Genomic DNA, 24206 nt, shown 5'->3' on the forward strand with positions numbered 1-24206 from the left:
TTTATTATTTTTTATTTTTTTATTTTTTTAAATTTTTATTTATTTATGATAGTCACACACACAGAGAGAGAGAGAGAGAGAGACAGAGACAGAGACAGAGACAGAGACACAGGCAGAGGGAGAAGCAGGCTCCATGCACCGGGAGCCCAACGTGGGATTCGATCCTGGGTCTCCAGGATTGCGCCCTGGGCCAAAGGCAGGTGCCAAACCGCTGCGCCACCCAGGGATCCCATAACTGTTGTTTTTAATAATGTATTTTCTTTTCATTTTTATCTCAAGTAGGACAGACAGTAATGTATGCATGGTATTGAGCTAACACAAGTGAGTTCTTTCAGAGGCTGCATTGCCATTTTTGCTTTTGCATTAGTAATATATTTCTTAGATGCATTTATAAGGTGTCCACTATGAATTCAATATAAGTATTATATCTGTACTATGATTGCAAATTATACTCTTTCACAGAGCAACACTAGCAATGTAAAAAAATATGGGGGTGCCTGGCTGACTTAGAGGAACATGGGACTCTTGATATTGAGGTGGCGAGTTTGAGCTCCATATTGGTATAGAGATTACTTCAAAAAAAGACAAATGTAAAATACTAAACTAGATAAAATGATTTCAACTGCTCCTCATTTTACATGAAAATTTTTAAGAAACGTTTACTCAAGGAATCATCCTGGAGCTAGTAATCATAATCTTGAAAGAAAATGTTCTGGCTCAATCCTAGAAATTCTTACATATTTACTGATGATGAAGATATTTAAATAGTCATTGGCACATGGGAAGAAATAAATCAAGTTAAAATTTCTATCACTTTATGTTTGTGCTTCTTAGGATGCAGTACCCTAATGATTTCTTAATAATATTAACTGCAGTTAGTAATTAATTTTTATGTACTTGTTTTTTACGTCTCTAGCACCTGACTACAGACTACAGGTCTGGAAGGAGAAAATACATATCTGTCTTGTTCATTATTGTTTCCTATTGCCCACAATGCCTAAAACATAGCAGATGCTCAGTAAGTTTTGTTGAATAAATAGATAATAATAGAATGACCTGGTCTAAACAGCAGTTGTAATTTTCAAATACTGAATAAGCTCAATATTTCCATACAAGGAATTAAAACATTGTTTACTTTTATTATGACACCCTAAATTTGGATGAAAAGAAATTTCACTTGCTTTTTTTGAAGAAACTGTCATTTCAGAAAATTGAGGAAGAGCCATTACAGTTGAATTGCTAAAATATTCTTAAAAGTTGAGTGTATCTCTACTGAAAATTCTAATGTGGTGGAAAAAAATTTAACCTTTAAAAGCCTGAGTCATTTAAATCTGGATTCCATCAATAATAATGGTTTGATAGAAAAAGATAATTTTACGGAAGTAGATACAATGATTCTATTTCAATAGAGTTGGAGACAAAAGATTTAGAAATAGTCTAACATTTTTTTAAAGATGTTATTTATTTATACATGAGAGACATACAGAGAGAGAGAGAGGCAGAGACACAGGCAGAGGGAGAAGCAGGCTCCTTGCAGGGAGCCCGATGTGGGACTTGATCCCAGGTCTCCAGGATCACACCTTGGGCTGAAGGCAGCACTAAAGCACTGAGCCACCAGGGCTGCCCTAACATTTTTAATAGTATCATTCACATGCTCTGGATGGAGGTACTTGTTCTCTGTACTTGCAATAACTACAGGCTTGCAAGATAAAGAGCTTTCCTCACTTTTGCTTGTGACTGAAATGCTAGTATCTATATAGATATCTTAATAAAAGAAAATTAATATCTGCATGGATATCTTAAGAGAAAAAAAAAAGAAAGACAAGTCCTCTTTAAATTTCTACAGTAAAGCTGAAGAGATATTAAGCTGCTAAACTTAAAAATTTAAAACCACAATCCTTATCAAAATACTACCAATATTTTTCACAGAGCTAGAACAAACAATTTTAAAATTTGTGTGGAACCAGAAAAGATCCTGAGTAGGCAAAGTAATGTTGAGAAAGCAAAGCAAAGCTGGAAGCATCACAATGCTTCACTTCAAGCTGTATTACAAAGCTGTAATAATCAGGACAGTATGATACTGGCACAAAAACACACAGATAAATGGAACAGAATAGAGAACCCAGAAATGGACCCTCAACTCCAGGGTTAACTAATCTTCAACAAAGCAGGAAGGAATATCCGGTGGAAAAAAGACAGTCTCATCAACAAATGGTGGTGGTAAAACTGGACAGCCACATGCAGAAAAATGAAACTGGCCCCCCTCCTTTTTTTTTTTTTTTGGTACTTATGGGACCAGATCTATTTTCAGGTATATTTCTTTTCTGGACCACTTTCTTTTTTTTTTTTTGTTTTGTTTTGTTTTGTTTTGTTTTGATCTGGACCACTTTCTTAAACCATACATGAAAATAAATTCAAAATGAATGAAAGACTTAAATGTGAATCCATCAAAATCCTAGAGGAAAATACAGGCAGCAACCTCTTTGACTTTGGCCACAGCAACTTCTTACTGGAAATGTCTCTGGAGAGAAGGAAACAAAAGCAAAAATGGACTACTGGGACTTCATCAAGATAAAAAGCTTCTGCACAGCAAAGAAAACAAAAGCTAAACTAAAAGGCAACCTACAGAATGGGAGAAGATATTTGCAAATGACATAATGGATAATGGGCTAGTATCTAAAATCTATAAAGAACTTGTCAAATTCCATACCCAAAAAAACAAAAAATCCAGTCAAGAAATGGGCAGAAGACATGAACAGACATTTCTCCAATGAGGACATCCAGATGGCCAATAGATACATGAAAAAATGCTCAACATCACTCATCATCAGAGAAATACAATCAAAACCACAATGAGATACCATCACACCAGTCAGAATGGCTAAAATTAACAACTCAGAAAACAGGAGATGTTGGTGAGGATGCAGAGAAAGGGGAACCCTCTTACACTGTTGGTGGGAATGCAAACGTGGTACTGCCACTCTGGAAAACAGTATGGAGGTTCCTCAAAAAGCTAAAAATAGAGCTACCCTACAACCCAGCAATTGCACTACTAGGTATTTACCCAAAAGATACAAACATAGTGATTTGAAGGGGCACATGCACCCCAATGTTTATAGCAGCAATGTCCACAATAGCCAAACTATGGAAAGAGCCCAGATGTCTATCATGAGATGAATGGATAAGGAAGGTGTGGTATATATATATATACAATGTAATACTACTCAGCCATCAGAAAGAATGAAATCTTGCCATTTGCAATGACATGGATCAAGGAACTAGAGGATATTATGCTAAACGAAATAAGTCAAAGACAAGTATCATATGATTTCATTCACGTAGGAATTCCCTATGTGGAATTTAAGAAACAAAACTGATCAACATAGGAGAAGGGAAGGAAGAAATAAAATAAGGTGAAAACAGAGAGGGAAGCAAATCATAAGACACTCTACCTCTAGAGTGTCTAGAAACTAATACTATACTATAGTGATAGTAATACTACCTCTGAAACTAATACTACACTATATGTGAACAAACTTGAATTCAAATAAAATCTTGAAAGAAAAAAACCCACAATTGTACAAAGTGCACAGATAAAACTAACATTACTATGAATTTAAAAAACTGTTGGTCATTTTGTTAGAATTTGTTAGAATTTTTTGGTCCTAGTGTTGATTCTAACTAATGGAAACAAATATGAGGGCTTTTTTAAAAAAATATTTATTTATTTATTCATGAGAGACAGAGAGAGAGAGAGGGAGAGAGAGAGAGAGGCAGAGACATAGGCAGAGGGAGAAGCAGGCTCTTCACAGGAGCCCAATGCGGAACTCGATCCCAGATCCCGGGATCACAACCTGAGCCAAAGGCAGCCACCCAACCGCTGAGCCACCCAGGTGTCCCAAACATGAAGTATTTTAAGCAAAAACACATAGTCAAACAAGAAAACATCCCCAATAGCAACACAATGAAAAAGAAATTTACCCTAAGGATTCTGGGGCATCTTAGGGAGCCCACAGACAGCAGTGCAATCCTGCTTCAAGGAGCATTGAGAACCAGGAAAGAAACAAGAACCCCACAGGCTATTTTGCCTTCTGCTTTCTAGCACATCTGCTTCATTCTTTTCTTCTGCTACACAGACTAGTTTTCTCAGCTTTTGAATGGACATGGTAATTTATGGCTTCCCTTGGGCTCTTGAATTCATTGCAATGCCAGCCACAAGCAGGGACTCATGGTCTTAGTTTCAAGTGCAAAATCTGGGACAATCTGATTGGCTCACCTTGGATCAGGTGCCCATGTTCGCCCAGTTAGTGCTATGTAATCAGGCTTCCAGTTCCGAAAGGCCTATGGGGACCTATTACTGCTTTAAGAACTCATCTCCCCAGTAATTTATAACAAATGTATTGCGAACTTTTGAGAATAAGGGGACATAAGCTGTAGAAAATGTAATTTATATCAACATGGGAAGAAATATTTATCAGTATTTAAATAAACAGATAATGTTCAGTACCATTCAGTCAGCAAATATTTATTGCCTATTGTGTGCAGGTGCATTCCAGGGACCATGAAGATAACAGTGAACAAAACATAAAATCTCTTCTCCCATGAAGCTTACACTTTAAGTTGATGCAGAACTGCCTTCAGCAAGGCAAGCTCTAAAGACATTTAAATAATTAAATGATTTTTCCAGAATAGGATTTTTGAATTATAGTCTTAGAAGGAAAAGAGAAAAAATCCTAGATCAGGGATTCCTAAACTATGAGATTTCACCTGCCAAATACAATTTTTAGATAAAATTAAAAATTTAGGAGGATTCATAGCTTTTACTTTTTAATCTGCCAAATAAGAATGCAAAAACAAACACACAATCATATACCATCCTTACTGTTTCAGACAGAAAGAGATTTTAGTATCTTAACCTGGAAAGAGAAAGACAATCTCAGAATAAATATTTTTTTCCCTAAGAAAGGATATCGGGCTACTCTACACAGATTGTTCTTCCTCTTCTCATTTGGCAGCTGACTAGGGAAAACTTTTCACAGGTTCATAGACCTACATTTCGTAACCATTGTTCTAGACTATAGAGTCTAATACTGAGTCAGCAAACAAAACAAAACTGGTTTGCCTATTTTATCTGAATTTATGGGTCAATTAATTCGTGTGAAGTCACAATTCAGTGGGGGAAAAAAACAATCAGAATTATTGCCTGGAAAGATGGCTTAAGAAGAACTAACTTCTTGATTCAAACAAAATGACTGATATAACAGTTCTATGTAAGCTGTGTTTGTTTCCCTAGAATACTAAAGACATTCCAATAATAAATGGTGATGACATACTATATGCAATAAAGTTAGTCTGTTTAATACTCAAAGCACAGAAGCATTTTATAAAATCATCAGTTTGCATAATATACAGGCTGACAGGCAACCAAAGCACCTATTCAGTTTCAGGAATTTAATTTCCACAAGATCTATAACCTCTATAAAAGGACCTTTGGCTTGCTTGTGTAGCAAAATAACTTTCAAGTGCTTAACTTTGCCCTTTAATTATCTGAATAGGTAGACTGTCAAAGTTATAAATACATTCATTGTCTATCACTTTCTTGGCTCATGTTAAAATGACAAGTGTCCTCCCCTCTCTCTATATTCAGCCACCATTCTTACGGTGGAAGTTCTTTTTGAAATTTTAAGCCAAGATATTAACATGTTCTGTTCTGGGCCGTATGTTTGTTGCCTCTGCCCTCATCATATTACTGTAAATCTGTCTCTTGGCTCAGGTGTCTGGAGGCCAATCAGCACAATTTGAATCTTCTGTGATGGGAACTGGAGTTCCATTTCACCAATGAAACACTCTATTGGAATCAGAACTTAAATCAGTGCTGAGCAACTAGAATATAAGAACTTGAGAGAAATGAGAGTAGAATGGGAGTTAGATGCTACTAACCTTTCCTATAAACTGGACGAAAATGTTACAGAAGAGGCTCTTAACCTAAATCATCCCTCCAGTTTCTAAAAGTGGGTCCCGGCTGGGCAGTTCTCAAGTCCAAAGAAAACCAGAGGGGGGAAAAAGGTAGATATGTATGACATAGAAATTCTTGGTGGGCTTGGAATCTTCTGCTTCAACTTGGAACTTAATTCTTTAAAGAAAACATTTTTTTTAATTTGTGTATGAGAGAGAGAGAGAGGCAGAGACACAGCCAGAGGGAGAAGCAGGCTCCCCGTGGGGAACCCCATGTGGGACTGGATCCCATGACCCCATGTTCACAACCTGAGCCAAAGACAGACACTCAAGGACTAAGCCACCTTTAGTTTTTTTTTTTAAAGATATTATTTAATTATTCATGAGAGACACAAGGAGAGAGAGAGGCAGAGACACAGGCAGAGGGAGAAGCAGGCTCCATGCAAGGAGCTCCACGTGGGACTCGATCCCAGGTCTCCAGGATCAGGCCCTGGGCTGAAGGCGGTGCTAAACCGCTGAGCCACCTGGGCTGCCCCGGGAACTTAACTTTTAAGCGAAATTTTGACAGGATGGCGTGGGCAAAAGGCGCTCTCACATTTGCTGGTAAGAGTACAAATAGACACAGATTCTATAAAGAGCAACTTATAATTAGCAAAGTTACAAATGCACACATTTGGATCTAGCAAAGTCCAGTTCTAGCTTGTTCTCCAGATGTGACCATTTTTCAAAGATTTTCATTGTGGCACTGATTATTACAGCAAGACGGGAAATAACCTTATGGGGTGGTTTTATAAATTATGGTACCTTCCAACAAGAGATCCGTATGCAGCTAGGTAAAAAAAAAAAAAAAAAAAAAAAAAAAAAGCCAACCCTTTATGTATGGACACGAACCAAACTCCAATTTATGTTAAACTAAAAACATAGTTTACGTGCTGTGTAAAAAGAGGTAATTCATAAAGATACACTCATTTGCTTTCACGTTCAAAGAGTATCTCAGGAGGATCATGAGAATTTTAACTGAGGCACAACTGGAAAACTTCTGGTGATGGATGGGCTTTTTTTTCTTTCTTTTTTTTTTTTTTCACTATAGCAATGCCCTTTGTTACCCTCTCAATTTTGAGATGTGCAAAGGACCTCGCCTAGAGGCGCACAGGTGAAGGAAAAGGTCCGGGGATACCCTGGGCAAGTAGTCCCGGAGCCTGCTGGGGCCTCGTCTGTGACGCAAGGCTGATGTCACAACCATCCGCACTCGTGCAGGTCCATTTCCCTTCCGTTTCTGAAATCAGCTGCGTTTCAGAAATGCTGGAAAATTTGGCATTCCCTCGGAAACACTACAACACGTTGGCTTTCGGCTTAACGGAGACAGGGGCTGCAGCCATCAGGCCCGGTAACGGTTCTCATAGATGAAATCCAAGGCTTCCGCGAGTGCTTTGTGGCTACAAAGCTGGAGGCACTAGAGTCCGTGACAACTAACTACCAGAGAGTTCGGGAGGCCTCTCCCACCTGGAACCTACTTTCCCTCCCCAAACCTGGTCTGTCCTTCTGATTTCCCCCACCTCCTCTCCCCTCCCCTCTCTTCCCACTACTTCCACTCCTCTCCTCCTCCTCCCCTTCTTCCTGTCCTCCTCCCCTCCCCCTCTCCCCTCCCCTCCTCCTCCTCCCCTTCCCCTCTCCCCTCCCCTTCCCCTCCTCCTCCCCTTCCCCTCTTGCCCTCCCCTCTCCCCTTCCCCTCTTGCCCTTCTCTCTCCTTCCCCTCCTCCCCTCCCCTCCCCCTCTTGCCCTCCCCTCTCCTTCCCCTTCTCCTCCTCCCCTCTCCCCTTCCCCTCTTGCCCTCCCCTCTCCTTCCCCTTCTCCTCCTCCCCTCTCCCCTTCCCCTCTTGCCCTCCTCTCTCCTTCCCCTCCTCCCCTCCCCTTCCCATCTTGCCCTCCTCTCTCCTCTTCCCTTCCCCCTTGCCCTCCCCTCTCCTCTTCCTCCCCTCCCCTTGCCCTCCCCTCTTGCCCTCCCTTCTCTCCCCTCCCCCCTCCGTCCCGTCCTCCTTCCCCCCCTTCCCCTCCTCCTCCCCTCCCCCTCCCCTCCTTCCCCTCCTCCTCCCCTCCTCCTCCTCCCCTCCCTCCCCTTCCCTTCCTCCTCCTCCTCCCCCGTCCATCGGCCCCTCCCCGCGCTTGGCGGGAGCTTTCCTCGCGTGACCACTCTGCGTAAGTGCGGAAGACGCACTGCAGCAGCGGGGGCCGCGGGAAGACCGAGCTTACCCCGTCCTCTCGTCTCTATGATCCTCTTTGTGACCCGTCGGACGGCGCCGAGTCCCAGTTCCGCGCCCGCAGTCCTCCACGCCGGCAGAGGACGCTGCGGCCAGCTGGCGTTCTCGCGAGAGGCGCGGTGGGGCTCTCCTCGGAGGGAGCGCGCCCGCGCATGCGCGCTCGGAGGTGCGCGGTAGACGGCAGGCGAGACCGGACCCGGCTGGGGGGCCGGGGTGCGCGCGTGCGCCGTCGCGAGCTCGCCGCCGCCGGGGCCGCCGAGTGGGAGCGGGCGTGAGGCCGCCGTGCGAGCCGCGGGGATGTTCCGAAAGGCCCGGCGAGTGAACGTGCGCAAGCGGAATGACTCGGAGGAGGAGGAGCGAGAGCGCGATGAGGAGCAGGAGCCGCCGCCGTTGCTGCCGCCGCCGGGCGCGGGCGCGGGCGCGGGCGAGGACCCGGGCTCCGGCGGCGGCGACCGGGCCCCTGGGGGGGAGTCGCTGCAGGGCCCGGGGCTGCCGCCGCCTTCCGCGCTGACCCCGGGCTCGGGGGCCGAGGCCGGGGGCTGCTTCCCGGGCGGCGCGGAGCCCGGCAACGGGCTGAAGCCGCGCAAGAGGCCGCGGGAGAACAAAGAGGTGCCGCGGGCCAGCCTGCTGAGCTTCCAGGACGAGGAGGAAGGTGAGCGCCGCGCTGGGGCCCCCGGAGCCCAGACCCCTGCCCTGGGCCGCCTGCCCTGGGCGCCCCGCCGGGCCTCCCCGCGTTCCCCCGACGCCCGGCCCTCGCGCCCGACCCGCCGCACATCTCTCCCCGCCTCCGGCCTTCTGCTCCCGGCGGAGGACGCGTTCCCGCGCCGCCGCCAGCCTTTTCTTAACCACCGCCTCCTCCTCCTCCTCCTCGTCCTCCTGTGCATTTCCTGCTCAGATCCGTCATTCTGAATTTTTGTTCAGTGGAAATTTCAGTGTCCCCTGTCCTGCTGCCCCCCCCCCCCCCGGCGGGTGTGTTGAGTTGGGTCCCCCTCGTCTGCTCTTGGCCGGGTCTGGGAATCTTCTGCAGGTCCCGGTGCCCACGCCTCTTGGGGGGAATCTGTCCAGGCATCCTGGACCTTAGGAAGGCCGAGATTGTAAGGAGGATTTCCTAAATCTGGGAGCAGAATCCCCGGAGTGGAAGCCCTGGTTCTGAGTGACCTTGGGTCAGCCCTTTGCAAATGCCAAGCCTCAGTTTTCCTATGGGAATGAGTAGGGGTGCAGACGTACGGCTTTCCTCGGCGGTGGAGAGAGACGGTGCAATAGTAACTGAAGGCGTTTTATCCAATCGGGTGTGAGAGGCCAAGCTGCTGTGAATTTAGCTTGCTTTTTTTTTTTTAATTTATTTTTGTTTATTTATGATAGTCACACAGAGAGAGAGAGAGAGAGGCAGAGACACAGGCAGAGGGAGAAGCAGGCTCCATGCACCGGGAGCCCGACGTGGGATTCGATCCCGGGTCTCCAGGATCGCGCCCTGGGCCAAAGGCAGGCGCTAAACCGCTGCGCCACCCAGGGATCCCTGAATTTAGCTTTCTGATCATATATGAGCCTTAAATCTAACTTCCCGACCAGTTGCATGTGTGTGTGTTTATGTAACTCAGTTAAGTGTATGTTAGGAGGAAAGACTTTTGGATATCTCACTTGCATCTTGATGCAAGATGCTTTCATCTTTCCAGTAAGGTGGGCAGTTTCTTTTTGACCTTTCTGTTAATTTTTATCTTGAGAGGACCACTGCCAGATTTTTTTTTTTTTTGCATTAATGATGCAGAAACTATTTGGTAAAGTGTTTGCATTTGACTTTAAAATTTTCAAATCAAAGGTGGTGGATACATACCAAACTTATTTTTGAAAACTTTGTTCTCAGCTTAGTCTTGAAATAATATGTCAGTTTCTGATGGACAAAGATTTAGTCAGACTTGACAGTTCTATTACCCAGCATCTTTTGATTTCGGGTGTTTTTCTTTTTTCCCCTGATACCATAATAAAGTAATTATGTGCTTTTTTTCAGTGATTTTGTTTTCCTCCTGAGGAAGACAATAGGACAGGAAAATTTTGTGCAGTTGCATATGTTGTGCCTTTTAAAAGGTCTCAAATTTGCATTATGCGAGGTTAATTTATGAAGTTGACTTCAGCTTTTGAGGGTCTATGACAGATTTGGAATAACTTCAAATGATGTAATGCTTTGTTCTATGAGTGTCTATTTGGATGAATGCAAAAAGCACCTAAGTTCATGTGAAAGTTAGAAACGAAGCTATCTGAAATGGTTGCTACAGACTTCATTTAATTTCTTTTCTAAGAAAATGAAGAAGTTTTCAAAGTGAAGAAATCAAGTTACAGCAAAAAGATAGTAAAATTACTTAAGAAAGAATATAAAGAAGATCTTGAAAAATCGAAGATTAAAACAGAACTCAACTCCTCAGCAGACAGTAAGTACCAAACTCATAGGAGTCTTTTGAAACAACAAAATGAAACCTCTTTCTCAAAGGGATTGAATGGATTTGCTGTATATGTAGAGTCAGTTGACTCGATTGTTTTCAAAGGTACAAATTGAATATTGATACAGTTCTATTATTTAATTCTAACACAACTACACAGTAAATGTGATTTTTCACAAAGACAGAATTAACTGCTGCTGAAATGTTTCTGCTGTAGCACCTGAATCCTCCCCAAATTTTCCTGCTGGTGTTCAGGCTGCTGTTGACCAGAGAAAGGAAGTTTCCCATTTTAAGCCTGAGACCCAGGTTTATTTCTGTTTGAGGTAGTACTGTGTAAGTTCCTGTACTTGTATTTTATAGAGATTTCTTTGTTCAATTTCTTTGGTGATATTTTCACAGTTGGTTTAATTCTTGCAGAACTTTTAGGAACGCCCTTATTTTAATGTTTATTGATAATGCTTTCTCATTCTGTAGCCTTATCAGATATGTGGTGAGGACTCCTCAGTGTGAGGCCCCTGCCTGCATTGTACAGACATTTCTCACACCCTTTCACAACTGAAGCTTAACAATTTAAAAAAGTTATTTGTCTGGGAGGAAAGTGGATTGATTATAATATGCTGTGGTCTGAGTTATTCTCATGCAGATACCTTAGAGAAATCTTTTTATTCTATGGAATTAAGGATAGAATTATTTCACAGGTTCTCAGCCATAGGCTTAATGTGAAAAAGTATGTCATTGTATCTCAAATTTAGAGTCTAATTTTGGAGACAGCATCAAAATTACTTAAATGTATCATTGGACCTAGTGTTTGGCAGAATGTCCAGTGAGTGGTTTAAAAGGGAACTACATTTTTTTTTCTTTTTTTGGAGGCAGGAGAAGGAATGCTTTATAGATAAAGTGGAATATGAAACTGGGTTTTTGATAATTTAAATTCCAAAAGATGGGAAAGGGAAGATAGAGTGTATCATCGAAGATTAAAGTGACTAAGGCAAGAACAAGTATACCTGTCAGGTCAAAGTAGATGATTTGTAGAGGAAGTGGAGGTTTGGGGTGAAAGGTACATTGTTGACCGATTATGAAGGATGTTTAATCTCCAATAAGGGGTTTAGAGTTGCTGTGTTCAGTGGCTTGCCAAGATGGTGACATGAAAAATGCCTTTGAAACTGTAACCTGGTATTAACATGCAGAATGGATTGGTGCAAGGAGAGATTGGAGCCCTAAAGCTGTTTAAAATCAAGGGCCAGCTTTGATCAATTAATAGGGAGTTTAAAAAGGTCTTAGTTGAGCAAGACTAAGGCTTTTCCTGACTCAGTGGGAAATTGTGGATGAGTTAAAAATGTTCGCTGTGGGTGTGGGAGAAGAAGTGAAAAGAAAGGATTATTTGAAAAACGTTCCAAGGAAGAAGTTTGTAGGCTTGATATAGGCTTTAGCTATTGGATTTAAAAGAAACAGTCAAATTTGAACTTTTGTGCCATGGTGACTGAGAGAACAATTCTGTATTATATACAGAAATAGGGAAGGCAGGTGGGAGGAGGAGTATTTTTAGGGGAACCACTTATTTTGGAGTCTAGGAAACTGCTTTTTTCCCAAATATCTTGAGAACCGACTGTGTGCAATATAATAGTGCAAGAGAGGTCAGGAGAAATGAGAAAGGACCATTAGAAATTGAAGCAAGTGTGGGATTTTTGAGGCCTTCCCTGTGACCTGTCTTCCACTTTTACATAACTGATACTGCACTTGCCAGGTAACTTAATTAACGTCCTCCCTAAAGGTAGAGCCTCTGTATTATATATTGTCACCTTTACCCCTGAAATGATGGTGCTGTGGAGCTCTTTTCATTAATCAGCTGACAATCCTGAACTCTTCCTTATGCAGTCCTCCTTAGATAGGCAGAGGTGCATTAATCTCCAACTACTGTCAAGTTAGAAAACCCATTTTTGTGTTATTCATAAAATAAGGAGTTTGCTTTTAAACTTGAACTTGAGTGGAAATAGCCAGTAAACAGTTGGGGAGATGTGGATTTAGGTATGGTGCTTAGCAAGGTATTTATTAATAGCAGAAGTAAATGGAATCGAAGAGGGAGCAGCAAGGAAGAGAAATTCCAGAGGACCAAAGACTTCTATCTTTAATAAATGTATGCATAGAGAAGAGGATTTTACTAAATAGAATCATAATAGCCAGAGAAGAGATAGGAAAGTTTCAAGATGATGATACTCATTTGTATGAAATAGGACCAGAAAAGTCAGGAAAAGAAAAGACCATGGGGTTGAGGGAACTTTCTCAGGGTTTCTGTTGTTTTCTTTCTGGAGGAGAATGTCTGGTGAAAGAGACAAGCCCACTAGACAAGCTCTTACCTGTTTGGATGAAGAAACATCTTTTGCTAAATTGCTTGATACTGTATGAATTAATTGTAGCTGCAGCCATTGGGATAGCTGGTATGGGAGCTGGGACTGCAAGAAATCAAGGGCCATTTGCCCAGGTTGAGGTACAAGTGGTGACGAAGTAGAAGGCAGCAGGTGCACACTGCTTTCCAGAAGTTTGTCAGAGAGAGAAGTAGAGGACAGAGAGAGTAGCTAGAGAGACCATTGGGATCAAGGAGAAGTTTTTCAATAGAAACGTGTCTGTAGACAGAAGAAAGACGTGGGAGGGGCTGATCAAGGTAAAGAGAATGTTCATGAAAACAAGTTTCCTGATGTGGTAGTAGAAGAAATTGAAGATACAAGAGGAGCCTAGAGAAAGGTTATTTAGTATCTCTTTTTATAAAGACATCTGGAAGGATAATCCATGTCCACTAACAAAAACTCAGCTGTCACCATGTTGTGCACTTGTATGTGATCAATCATAAAATCTATTTGCTCAGTCTTTTAAAATCTGCACAAATCATTATCTGAACATACCTATCTGGTTTAGTATACCCCAGTTCTATTAAAAGCCATTGATGTAGTGTGGGTTTAGAGTAGAAGGAAATGGATAGTTTTTGACTCTCGTCTAACCGTATCCATCTGATACAGTGAATTTTTAAATCTTACAGTGTCAGAATGTACTTTAGAAGGAAGGCTGTGGCTAATGAGGTAGGAAGATAAATGAGAAAACTAAGGAGCTTAAAACATAATGACCTAAATCCTAGTCAGGTTAAAAGTGTGTATATGGGGGAGTGTTGTTATCTCTGGGATTCCTATTGAAGTTAGTGCAATATGGCTTGAGAAGAATAGAGAATCTTTGAAACACTTTTTGGGAGGGGAACATGCTAGGGAAACAATAGAAGAATATCATGTTTAGATAAACTTCTAGTATTTTATTATATTCATCATACCTATAATGTGCCAGGTTCAGTGCTCATGGTGAAAAACACTTTGATTTTTCTTGATTTTTTTTCTTTCTTTTTTCTTTTTTTAAGATTTTATTTATTTATTCGAGAGAGAGAGGCAGAGACACAGGCAGAGGGAGAAGCAGGCTCCATGCAGGGAGCCTGATGTGGGTCTTGATCTGGGACTCCAGGACTATGCCCTGGGCCAAAAGCAGATGCTTAACCGCAGAGCCATCCAGGGATCCCCTCTTGATTTTTTTTCATCAGTCCTACTGATAGTGCAGTAGGACTGGTTAGCTCTATAAAGATACAGTGGTGCCTCCTGGAGTGCAGTGGCAGGAAAAGCAGTGTTGTGACCAGTCTTAGGAATGGCCTCAGCATTAGGGAGCTCTCTCCTCTGTCCATATGGCAGAATGTGGCGCACTCCAGCTCCCTTCCTGGTTTACATGTGGTGGTTTTTAGTGCCACCTGGTCTCTGACTTGTCTTCTGTCTCAGTTCCAGATTCCCGGAAAGAGAATCAGGTTGTCTCTGCTTTGGTCACAAATCCTGCTTTGGTCACTTTTTTTTGAATCTGCTTTGGTTAGTCTTGAACATTCAGTCATGGCAGTGGGGTCAGAGTTACACTGTATAAATGTGACTTAAAAGGGTCTTATCCCTTGAGGTGATGGATGGCAAATATTTGTGACCTAAGAAGATAATCCTGACGTATTCATTACAGTGAGGGTTTTTTCTTTCTTTCTTTCTTTTCTTTTCTTTTCTTTTCTTTTCTTTTCTTTTCTTTTCTTTTCTTTTCTTTTCTTTTCTTTTCTTTTCTTTTCTTTTCTTTTCTTTCTTTCTTTCTTTCTTTCTTTCTTTCTTTCTTTCTTTCTTTCTTTCTTTCTTTCTTTCTTTCAAGATTTTATTTATTTATTTATGAGAGACAGAGAAAGGCAGAGATACAGGCAGAGGGAGAAGCAGGCGCCATGCAGGGAACCCGATGTGGGACTTGATCCCGGGTCTCCAGGATCACACCTCAGGCTGAAGGCAGTGCTAAACTACTGAGCCACCGGGGCTGCCTACAGTGAGGTTTATATGGCTCATAAACATTGTTCTTGATGGAAAGCTGCCTCAGATGGACTTTGAGTTTAATAAAATACTGGCATATAAGATGAAATAAGCTTCAAAGAGGTATGAACAGTTATCAGTGGGAGTCTAGAGGAAGAAACAGTTAATTTTGATAAATTCAGTAAAATTTTGATGTAATGAACTCAAGGTGGAATTGAACAGGGCCTCCAGTGCATCCCTGTGACCCCTGTATTATTTTTACTTCCCATTTAATGCCTATTGTTGGATATTTTGTTTTCATACATCAGTGGTTTGAGTTTTAAGAAAATTAAAATAGTTGCAATTTGAATAAATTGAGCTTATAAATGAATAAAAGGTGCCTCCTTATGCAGTCTGTTTTAAATATCTTTTAATAACTTTTCAAAAATGTAGATGAACCACCTTTGGACAAAACAGGACATATTAAGGACACCAGTCAAGAAGATGGAGTTATCATCAATGAACACGGTGAAGATGAAATGGATATGGAAAGTGAGAAGGAGGAAGAAAAGCCAAAAGCTGGTGGAGCCTTTTCTAACGCTTTATCTTCTTTGAACGTTCTCCGTCCAGGTGTGTACTTGTAAATACTTCTTAGACATGAAGGAAGCCCCCAAGGAGGGGCCATGTGTAGCGATGGTGAAGGAAGGAGGTAGCGAAGTGGTGTTTCTTAGAACATTCCTATATAAGCCAGGGTGTTGCCTTTTGCAAATAAAGTGAGAGAACTAGAAACTTTCTAATTTTCCAAGTTCACTCTCAGGCACTTCTGTTATCATCAAATGTGGGGCTTTGAGAAAATGGATAAATGGAACTGAAGTCTTTTTTTTTTTCACGTATTTCATCAAGACTTTAACATTTTTAGAAATGCTACTAAAAGCAAAAGTAATTGCTACTAGTTTTATGCCCACACTTCGTTTTTACTTTTCTATTTCTTCGTTATTACTTTTCTACATATTGCCATTATATATATATATTTAGGGTCCTTAGCGACTTTTAGTTTCCATTTATGCTAAATTAAAAATAAATCCGATGGATTACTGGCACATTTTGGGAAGGGGAGTACCAGTAACTAACGTTAGTTAGAACATCACTGCAACCAGGCTGTTTTTGAAATTATTTTACCCTTCATATTTTCAAGAAACTAGAAATTTTATTCCCTAATACCTCCATCTTTTATAATCCTTACCATATGTTTCCAGGAGAAATTCCAGATGCAGCTTTTATACATGCTGCAAGGAAAAAGCGTCAAATGGCCCGAGAATTAGGAGATTTCACTCCTCATGATAGTGAGCCTGGTAAAGGCCGCCTTGTTAGAGAAGATGAGAATGATGCCAGCGATGATGAAGACGATGATGAGAAACGCCGCATAGTTTTTTCCGTGAAAGAAAAGTCACAAAGACAAAAAATTGCGGAGGAAATAGGTAACTTGATTTAATACGATAGCCTGTTGCATTGCTATTAAATATGATTTGCTATTAAATATAGTCCTATGAAAAATACCCACATTTACTTAACTATGTTTAATGTTTGAGAACTGTTTTTGTTTGGGTACAAGTGTCTTATTGGAATTTTTTTTAAACTATAGCATGATTGTGAAACTAATGTTTATTGAGTACTTCCTGAGTAGGCAGTACTATGTTAAGCACTTTACATGCGTAAATTTTTTATAATCAGCTTAGCATTCTTTAGAGGCCTTTAAGTTTTGTTCTTCCCTTTGTCGATTTGATGTCAAGCTCACAGAGATTAGGAAACCTTTCTAAGGTTTTAACAATTACATAATACTTAGCCTTTGCTTCAAGGGATATGGTGGCCAAGACAAGCAAGGCCAGGAGGATCAAAGGAGAGGAGATCAGGTTAGACATTTTAGTGAGACTGAATTAATACCAGTAGTTTTGAAGTGTCAGGATAGCATCTCTTCCCTCCCTGCTTTTCTAAAAGTATTTAATTTTCCTTGCTGCTATGGCTGTAGGCATCGAAGGGAGCGATGATGATGCTTTAGTAACTGGAGAACAAGATGAAGAGCTCAGCCGATGGGAACAGGAGCAGATAAGAAAAGGAATTAATATCCCTCAGGTGAGAACTAAAGGATTTCACTTCAAAAATTAAAAAAAAAGTAAATGGAAAACCTTTTTTGCCTATTTTGTTGAGTTAAAAACATTGTGCATTGAATCGAATCTTATTCATTCAACCAATGTGGTTAAGAAAAGTACATAAAGTTATGTATCTGATAAGCTTTTAAAATTGTATTATCAAAAAAAAATAAAAATAAAAATAAAATTGTATTATCTTTTGCTTTTTACAGTCAGAATAGGAAAATGTCTGATTTCTTAGATCAGTATTTCTCAGAGTGGTCCTTCAACCAGCAGTAGTAGCAGCAGCTGGGAGCTTATGAGAAATGCAAATTCTCACCCTCTTGAGATCTAGGGAATGAGAAATGGGGTGGGGGGCAGCCAGCAGTGATGCACGCTGAATTGGAGAACCACTGTTCAGATAAAACCTTTCTTCTCTGTATGGCTTATTGTTTCTGACTTTAGAAATTATTTTGTGGAAAGTGGATTTCTCTGTAATGTGAAAATTTAACTCTAGATGAAAAGTCTTGCTCAATTGTTACAATAATTTGCTTTATAGAATTTAGTACAGTGGAAGTGTTGCATAAATGTAAACTACTTTTGTTACTGGTGTTTTGACACAGAATTTTGCACACGTGGGTTAAGAAAATAGGATACTTAGATGGCAGTCTCTAGTCTCTGCTTATCTATCTTATAAGAAGTCATTTATTCTCTTCCATTCATAACATGGTGGCCTTGGATTATTTTTTATGTCCTTTCCAACTCTGAACTTCTTTGATATACTGTTTTCTTGAAAATTATTAGAAATTATTCTCAGCAATCCCATAAGAGTTAGAATGTTTCCAAACACTACCTTTATATGATTCTGAAGAACTCTGAAATTATTTATCTTAATTGGCATACTGTTTGGAAAATGGTATAATTTTTGCTATTTGTTTTTGCTTTTTTTTTTTTTTCATATTAACACTAGGGGTGTGATTTTATAGTTTTAACAGTTAGTTTTCATATGTCCCCATTTCTTTTCTAGGTTCAAGCAAGTCAGCCCACTGAAGTGAATATGTACTACCAGAACACTTACCAGACGATGCCTTATGGTTCATCCTATGGCATTCCTTATAGTTATACTGCCTATGGATCATCTGATGCCAAATCTCAAAAAACAGATAATACAGTCCCTTTCAAAACTCCCAGTAATGAGATGACTCCCGTTACTATTGATTTGGTAAAGAAACAGCTTAAAGACAGGTAGGGCAGATCAACTTCTTAAAGACCTGTCCTCTAGCTTTCTGTTCCCTCAGGCAACATGTAGTCTGGGGTAGCAGATGCAGAATATCCGCAACGAAGATTTCACTGGCCTATCTTCAAAAGCTAAACAGAAGATGACTTCATACTTTGTTCTGCTACCTTCTTGGATTACTTCTGTGGAAGCCTCGAAAAGTTATAAAAAATGCCACTCCATGATCTTGTTGAAGACAGTTCTGAGTTTGTACCTCTCGGACTTTGAAAAAGTGTAGTCAAGATATGGGGGGAAAAAACGAAAGATTTTGGTTAGCCCACCAAATAACTTTATTTGAAGTCTGTAAACTGCCTTTTTTTTTCCTTTTTTTTTCTTTTTCTTTTTTTTTTTTTTTGAGGAAAAAAGCGGTACAGATGAAAAGATGGCCACTCCAAGTATTTTTATATTCTAATAGTGGAACTAAATGCATTATTATAATATTGCAAGAGTCCTGACAGCACAGACTTTTGGATGTAAATGTGTTATATTTATCCTTTTGTGTTCTTAAGGTTGGACTCCATGAAAGAACTGCACAAAACAAATCGACAGCAGCATGAGAAACATCTGCAAAGCCGAGTGGACTCTACCAGGGCTATTGAAAGATTAGAAGGGTCTTCTGGGGGTATTGGTGAACGGTATAAATTTTTGCAAGAAATGCGAGGGTATGTCCAAGACTTGCTTGAGTGTTTCAGTGAAAAGGTAAGAATGCAAAAATACTAATCTCTTTGACTAAGGCAAAGTTAGGGAGGTCTAGACGGCCTTGTGTAGATCATTTCTGTATATCCACTGAATTCAGCTCTAGAAGTGATGAAAAGCCATGCTTCATTTTCTTCACTTCATTAGCAGCATTCTATCTTGGGGATGGCATAGTGCCTTTGTTGAAAACAAAAAAGGTTGAGCATATTTAAATAAGACTTTGGCAAGTTCTGCTTAATATAGTGGTAGATTATTGGCCAGCCCTGAAATATTAGAATATAAGGGACTCCTGGTGGAATATGGTTCTGATCTAAACTTAACCTTCAAACTGTTTCCACAAGTAATTCCAAATAGGCATAAACTTGGAAAATTTTATTAGTTTTTTTTTTTTTTTTTTTAACTAGATAAAGTTGGTCATGTTGCTGCTGATAGTTTTCATCTAAATAAGCCTATGCTTTATCCACTTCAGGAACTGTAACATTGGTCATAATTTCTTTGAAGGCCTCATTTCTTGCTTCCAAGTTCGTTTTTTGTTTGTTTGGGGTTTTTGCTTGTTTTTTGTGTACTAGTCACTTGGCATAGATTTGCATTCTTTTGTATTCCTTATTTGCATTTTTTAAATTAGCTGCACATAGGATCCCCTTCTCAAATGACTTCTTAATTTTTTTTTTAAGATGAATGTTTTTGGTGCATTGGTTTATAAGCATTTATGGACTTTGTGGCCCTATGTTTTTAAAAAAATTAAAATCTTTGAATATCCTGAACTTCGAAGTGATACAGGATTAGGAGGCACATTTTTCCCTTCTTGGTTATATGAATTAGCATAGAGTCTGTAATTATATGTTTAAAGGAGTATTTTATTATCTCTGCTGGTTGCTTCAATACTCTAAAGCCAAAGACTTGCAAAAAGAACAATCCTAGACTATGTCTTCCTAATGGGTCTTACTGGTTCTTAGCCAATCTGTGGTCAGAGCAGACGGAGACAGCATTCACCAGGTCTTATTTGTAGGGCTTATCACGTTCTTGTCTTATCACCTGACTTCTGAAGAAGCAGCTATAGCCTGAGCTATGATATCCCTTGTGGCAGATCACTGACTTAGGGTGACAAGTACAAGGGTGGGAAAGAAACAGAATTGATGCTGCAGGGGGTAGACTCAAGGTGGGAAGTGGACATAGGTATCAGAGCTGGTGGTTGTGTTCTTCCTGTTAATAAAGTCCTTTTGAGCCCAGTGGCCATGGTGGGCAACTCTGACTAGAGAAAGAATCTTTGTCTTAAACCATACTTTGTAAGTAAGGTTTGTTCCTGTGGAGTTTTTTTTCTTGAAGTACCTTTGCTTTTAGAACTAACTTCAGTAAACTCATACACTTGTAACCATAAGCTTAACTTAAAAATTGATAGTAATATGGTCAACTCGATTATATCATTCTTGAATTAAAGAGACTGCTAGGATGTCTGGTTCATATAGTATTCAATTGCTGTTTTAAAAACAAGTAGTAGCATAATTTATTGATCTCAATTTTCTAGAGAAATCAGTTAAGACTGCTAATATGGTTTCAGAGTCACTTACAGAGGTAGATAATCCTTTCTTTTAAGGATGAGTTTTATTTCATTTTGATATTTTGATTGGATTGAGCTTTATTAAGAGACTATTACTAAATTAATAATGCCATAAATTGTTGCCTTGGAAATTTTAGTTAGGAGTAATTGGATACATTTGAATATTCATTTTATACAATAAAAATTTGCTTCAGGGTAAGGCCATAGATAAACATTTCTTTGTTTTTTTCCTCTTTTGTTATAAAAGTTTAAGTAGTTTTGAACTTAGATTTTTTAATTATTTAAAGATCATTTTAACTTTCCATGGTTTTATTTCCCTTTAGTCATCTTCCTTCTTATGTCCTTCGCCTTAAATTTGGTCTTGAAATAAAAATAGTCAAGAACAGTTTTGAGTTTGGAGAGGGTAAAGAAATTGTCATGGTGCATACTCTTGAGACAAATCAATATTGTTAAGAAACATGAAAGAGAGCTGAAAAAGTGTTGCAAGGTTTTTGTTCTCAGACTTTTCTCAGCTTTGTTGAAAAGCATTCCAATGACCTAAACAGAAAAATTACATTATCAGAACTTTACGAATTGAATAATTAAATTGTGTGATTCAACCTGTGGTGTGTAGCTCTTACAGTAGAGGAATGTTAACAGTCTCCAGGGCTGAAAGAATGCACCTTAGGTATATGGATACGTTAGTCTTTAGTCCTGTGTGGTGTGGAAAAAACTAGGGGGATGGGGAAGTATAAGTCACAGTAATATAGCACCAAATGCTTAAAAAAAAAAATCACTCGTAAATTTTAAAGATAGACTCTTGTGGGCTCAGCTGTCTAAGATAATCAGGGCAGATTTGGGGACATTGTTGCCCATGGTGTGGCATAGTAGAAATTAAAATAACTCCATCAGTTTGATCGTTCTGTGAACATCTGCTGCTTTTTCAACAGAATCATGCAAGTGTATAAAATTGCTTTTATTACAGACATCTTTGAATTCCACCTGCCTTTTTTTATTTTCCATTTGCAGTCTGTTCAGTTCAGGAAGCTGCTATAACACTTGGTGCCAGTGTTCCCAAACTCTAAATAATGTGTTTTCCATTTGCACTAACCATCAGGAAACTAGAATTTCTGGTTTCCTCAGGTATGTGTAGTGGTCGTTAGTGTTTTGTGAAAGTTGCATAGCATTTTGTTATAAGATATTGATAAAGAGAAAGTTTTCTGTTTTTTCTTTTTAAGTTAGGTTTCATGCTATAAGCTTTTGTATGCTGTATGAACCGAGTGAATGTTTAGTTGTGGATATTAACCTGGAAAAATCCAGTGACTTTGTAAACTGATAATTCATGTAATAAATTTTATTATTTTATTTCAAAATATGGAAAAATTTAAACGTTTTATAGGAAGTCTTCTGAGTTCGAGATATTGATACTAGGTTAGTGAAAGCTAGAAATTTTATTTGCCTTACTATAACGTAAGTGAATGCAGTTCACAGTGAAGAACGTGTGATAAAGCTGCAATGTAGTGTGACATTACCATAAGATGCTTGGTTCATGTGAGTGACAGAGCAGTTTAAGCGTCCAGAATTGGGCAGGTAGCAGACTCCCATTCTTACCTGCTCATGGAGCCCTTGCCTTTTTTTGGTACTGTACAGCAATAATGGTTTATTTTAAGCTACAAAAATTCTAAGGTAGATCATGCTGCTAGAAAATTAAAAATGGACATTAAAAGACTTGCAAATACTTTATTCTGAAAGAAAAAAGCACTACAATTTTTGACATTTCTTTACTTGCTCTCTTTACTAATATTTACTAAGTGTTAAGTTTCCTAACCAAACTTTTACTCCGATAGCTAGGCACTGGACATTATAGCTCTATGTATGGATTAAAAGAAGAGATGTGTTCTAAACACCTAAAACCGAATTGCCATTGTGTCCCACTGGGAGTTCATGATTATTGTGTCCATAGAGGGTACTTTTTCAGAAATCCGGAAATAGTATGGAACCCTCAACTAAGTAAGCAACTGAGGAGTTTGGTGTTACGGAGTGTGTTGTATTTTTACAGGTGCCACTGATTAATGAACTTGAATCAGCAATACATCAGCTGTACAAACAGCGAGCTTCCCGCCTTGTCCAAAGACGACAAGATGATATTAAAGATGAATCTTCGGAGTTTTCAAGCCATTCAAGTCAGTCCATCTTGAAGGTTTTTATTATTCATTAAACAACCTTGTTTACTTAGTGCAGCCTAATTGAAAATTAGAGAGCTTAGTTTTTTTTTTTTTTTTTTTTTTTTTTTTAAGAAGCACATTTCCTTGCTCTTGTGTCAGGTAGTTCTAAAACTTAAAACAGCACGTACTTGGACTGTGTTTAAGAGCTCAAAAACGTGCACTGATATTCTATCAATCTTATTCTTCTTTGGATATACTTTTTCATTCTTTAGAGTATAGAAAAGACATCAGCATTTTATCTTAAAATCACTATCATTTGGCGCTAATTGATCCCCCCCCCTCCCATTTTCATCCTGTTCATAACACCAATACAAATGCTGTTGCTGATCACAGTCAAAGATTCTGAGTTTAGAGATTAGGAAAGTACTAAAGAGGGCAGAGGGGGTTTTAATGACATAACAAACAACTCCAAGATTAGGGGATTTTTGAGCTTCATGTCTCCAAGGAAGGCAAAATTTTTTTATTCTCTACTTTGCCTTTTATCCTGGGTTTTTTAGTGAGTCAGTTGATGCCTCCAATTCTTGAAATTTTAATGTAAAAATTTAGAGGTTCAGTTTGTATTCCTTTCATTATGTTATGAAAAACCAAAATTAATTGGAAACCTCTTATTAAATAGTTCAGCTGTGATTCTTTAACCAGATGTTTTAAACTTTTTAATTCTGTTTTTCCATTGTGCTCCATATTCTTTGGTGCTCTATTAGGAATTTTCCCAGCATGGATTTCTCGTAGCTTCTTTTGTCATCTCTTTGTTCCTGTCTCAACAGTTCTAAATGATGTGTGCATGAGAATTACACATGATACAAATTTAAAATGCAGGTTTCCTGGTCCTATCCCCAGAGGTTTTTGCTAGGTCTTGGATGGTGACCAGTATCTGCATGTTAACCACGGGTGATCCAAGTGCCAAGGGCCCTAGTGTTATTCTTTTTGAAAACAGTGCTTTGTCATACAGCGTGTCATCTAAAGTAGATGCTGGATCCCTGAGAAGGCATCCTGTGTGTGGGATGGGTTTTGGAGCATTGTAAAGAGATGGTAGTATGGCCCTCAGAGCTGAGCGAGACTCAGATGTGAGCCATATGAATGGCTTTGATCTTATACTTTTGCCTCACAAGCTTAAATTGGATTATTGCCACAGTATTGGGCACCTAGATGGCTAATGCAGGCCTTCCAGATCACTTTTGATCCAGGCAGAACCAGATTTCTGGGCAGATTACAGGTAACCTTCTATGAAGGGAAGTGATTCCTTCTTAAGTTAAATGGTTTGTATGAGCTGTGCATTTTACCAAATACCTCTTCCTACCTATGATCTGTTCTTCATAATTTGGAGCTATTTACTTAAGTGGAATTAGAAGTAAGGGTTGAATGATGTATAT

At 39.7% G+C, this 24206-nt stretch overlaps 1 protein-coding gene across 1 annotated transcript in view; it reads left to right on the plus strand.

The window, feature by feature from the left end:
* The first annotated feature begins 8247 nt into the window (after positions 1-8247).
* The window catches only part of PAXBP1 (PAX3 and PAX7 binding protein 1), a 36594-nt gene continuing 20635 nt past the window's right edge, over positions 8248-24206 (plus strand). The window contains exons 1-8 of the mRNA XM_041734879.1: positions 8248-8865; positions 10508-10636; positions 15430-15606; positions 16233-16454; positions 17003-17106; positions 18130-18347; positions 18888-19077; positions 22671-22794. Of these exons, the coding sequence (XP_041590813.1) occupies positions 8511-8865; positions 10508-10636; positions 15430-15606; positions 16233-16454; positions 17003-17106; positions 18130-18347; positions 18888-19077; positions 22671-22794 (1519 nt within the window). The 5' untranslated portion in view covers positions 8248-8510. The remainder of the gene's footprint in view (positions 8866-10507; positions 10637-15429; positions 15607-16232; positions 16455-17002; positions 17107-18129; positions 18348-18887; positions 19078-22670; positions 22795-24206) is intronic.

This window comes from Vulpes lagopus, chromosome 20 (assembly GCF_018345385.1).
Source record: "Vulpes lagopus strain Blue_001 chromosome 20, ASM1834538v1, whole genome shotgun sequence".
Classification (NCBI taxonomy): domain Eukaryota; kingdom Metazoa; phylum Chordata; class Mammalia; order Carnivora; family Canidae; genus Vulpes; species Vulpes lagopus.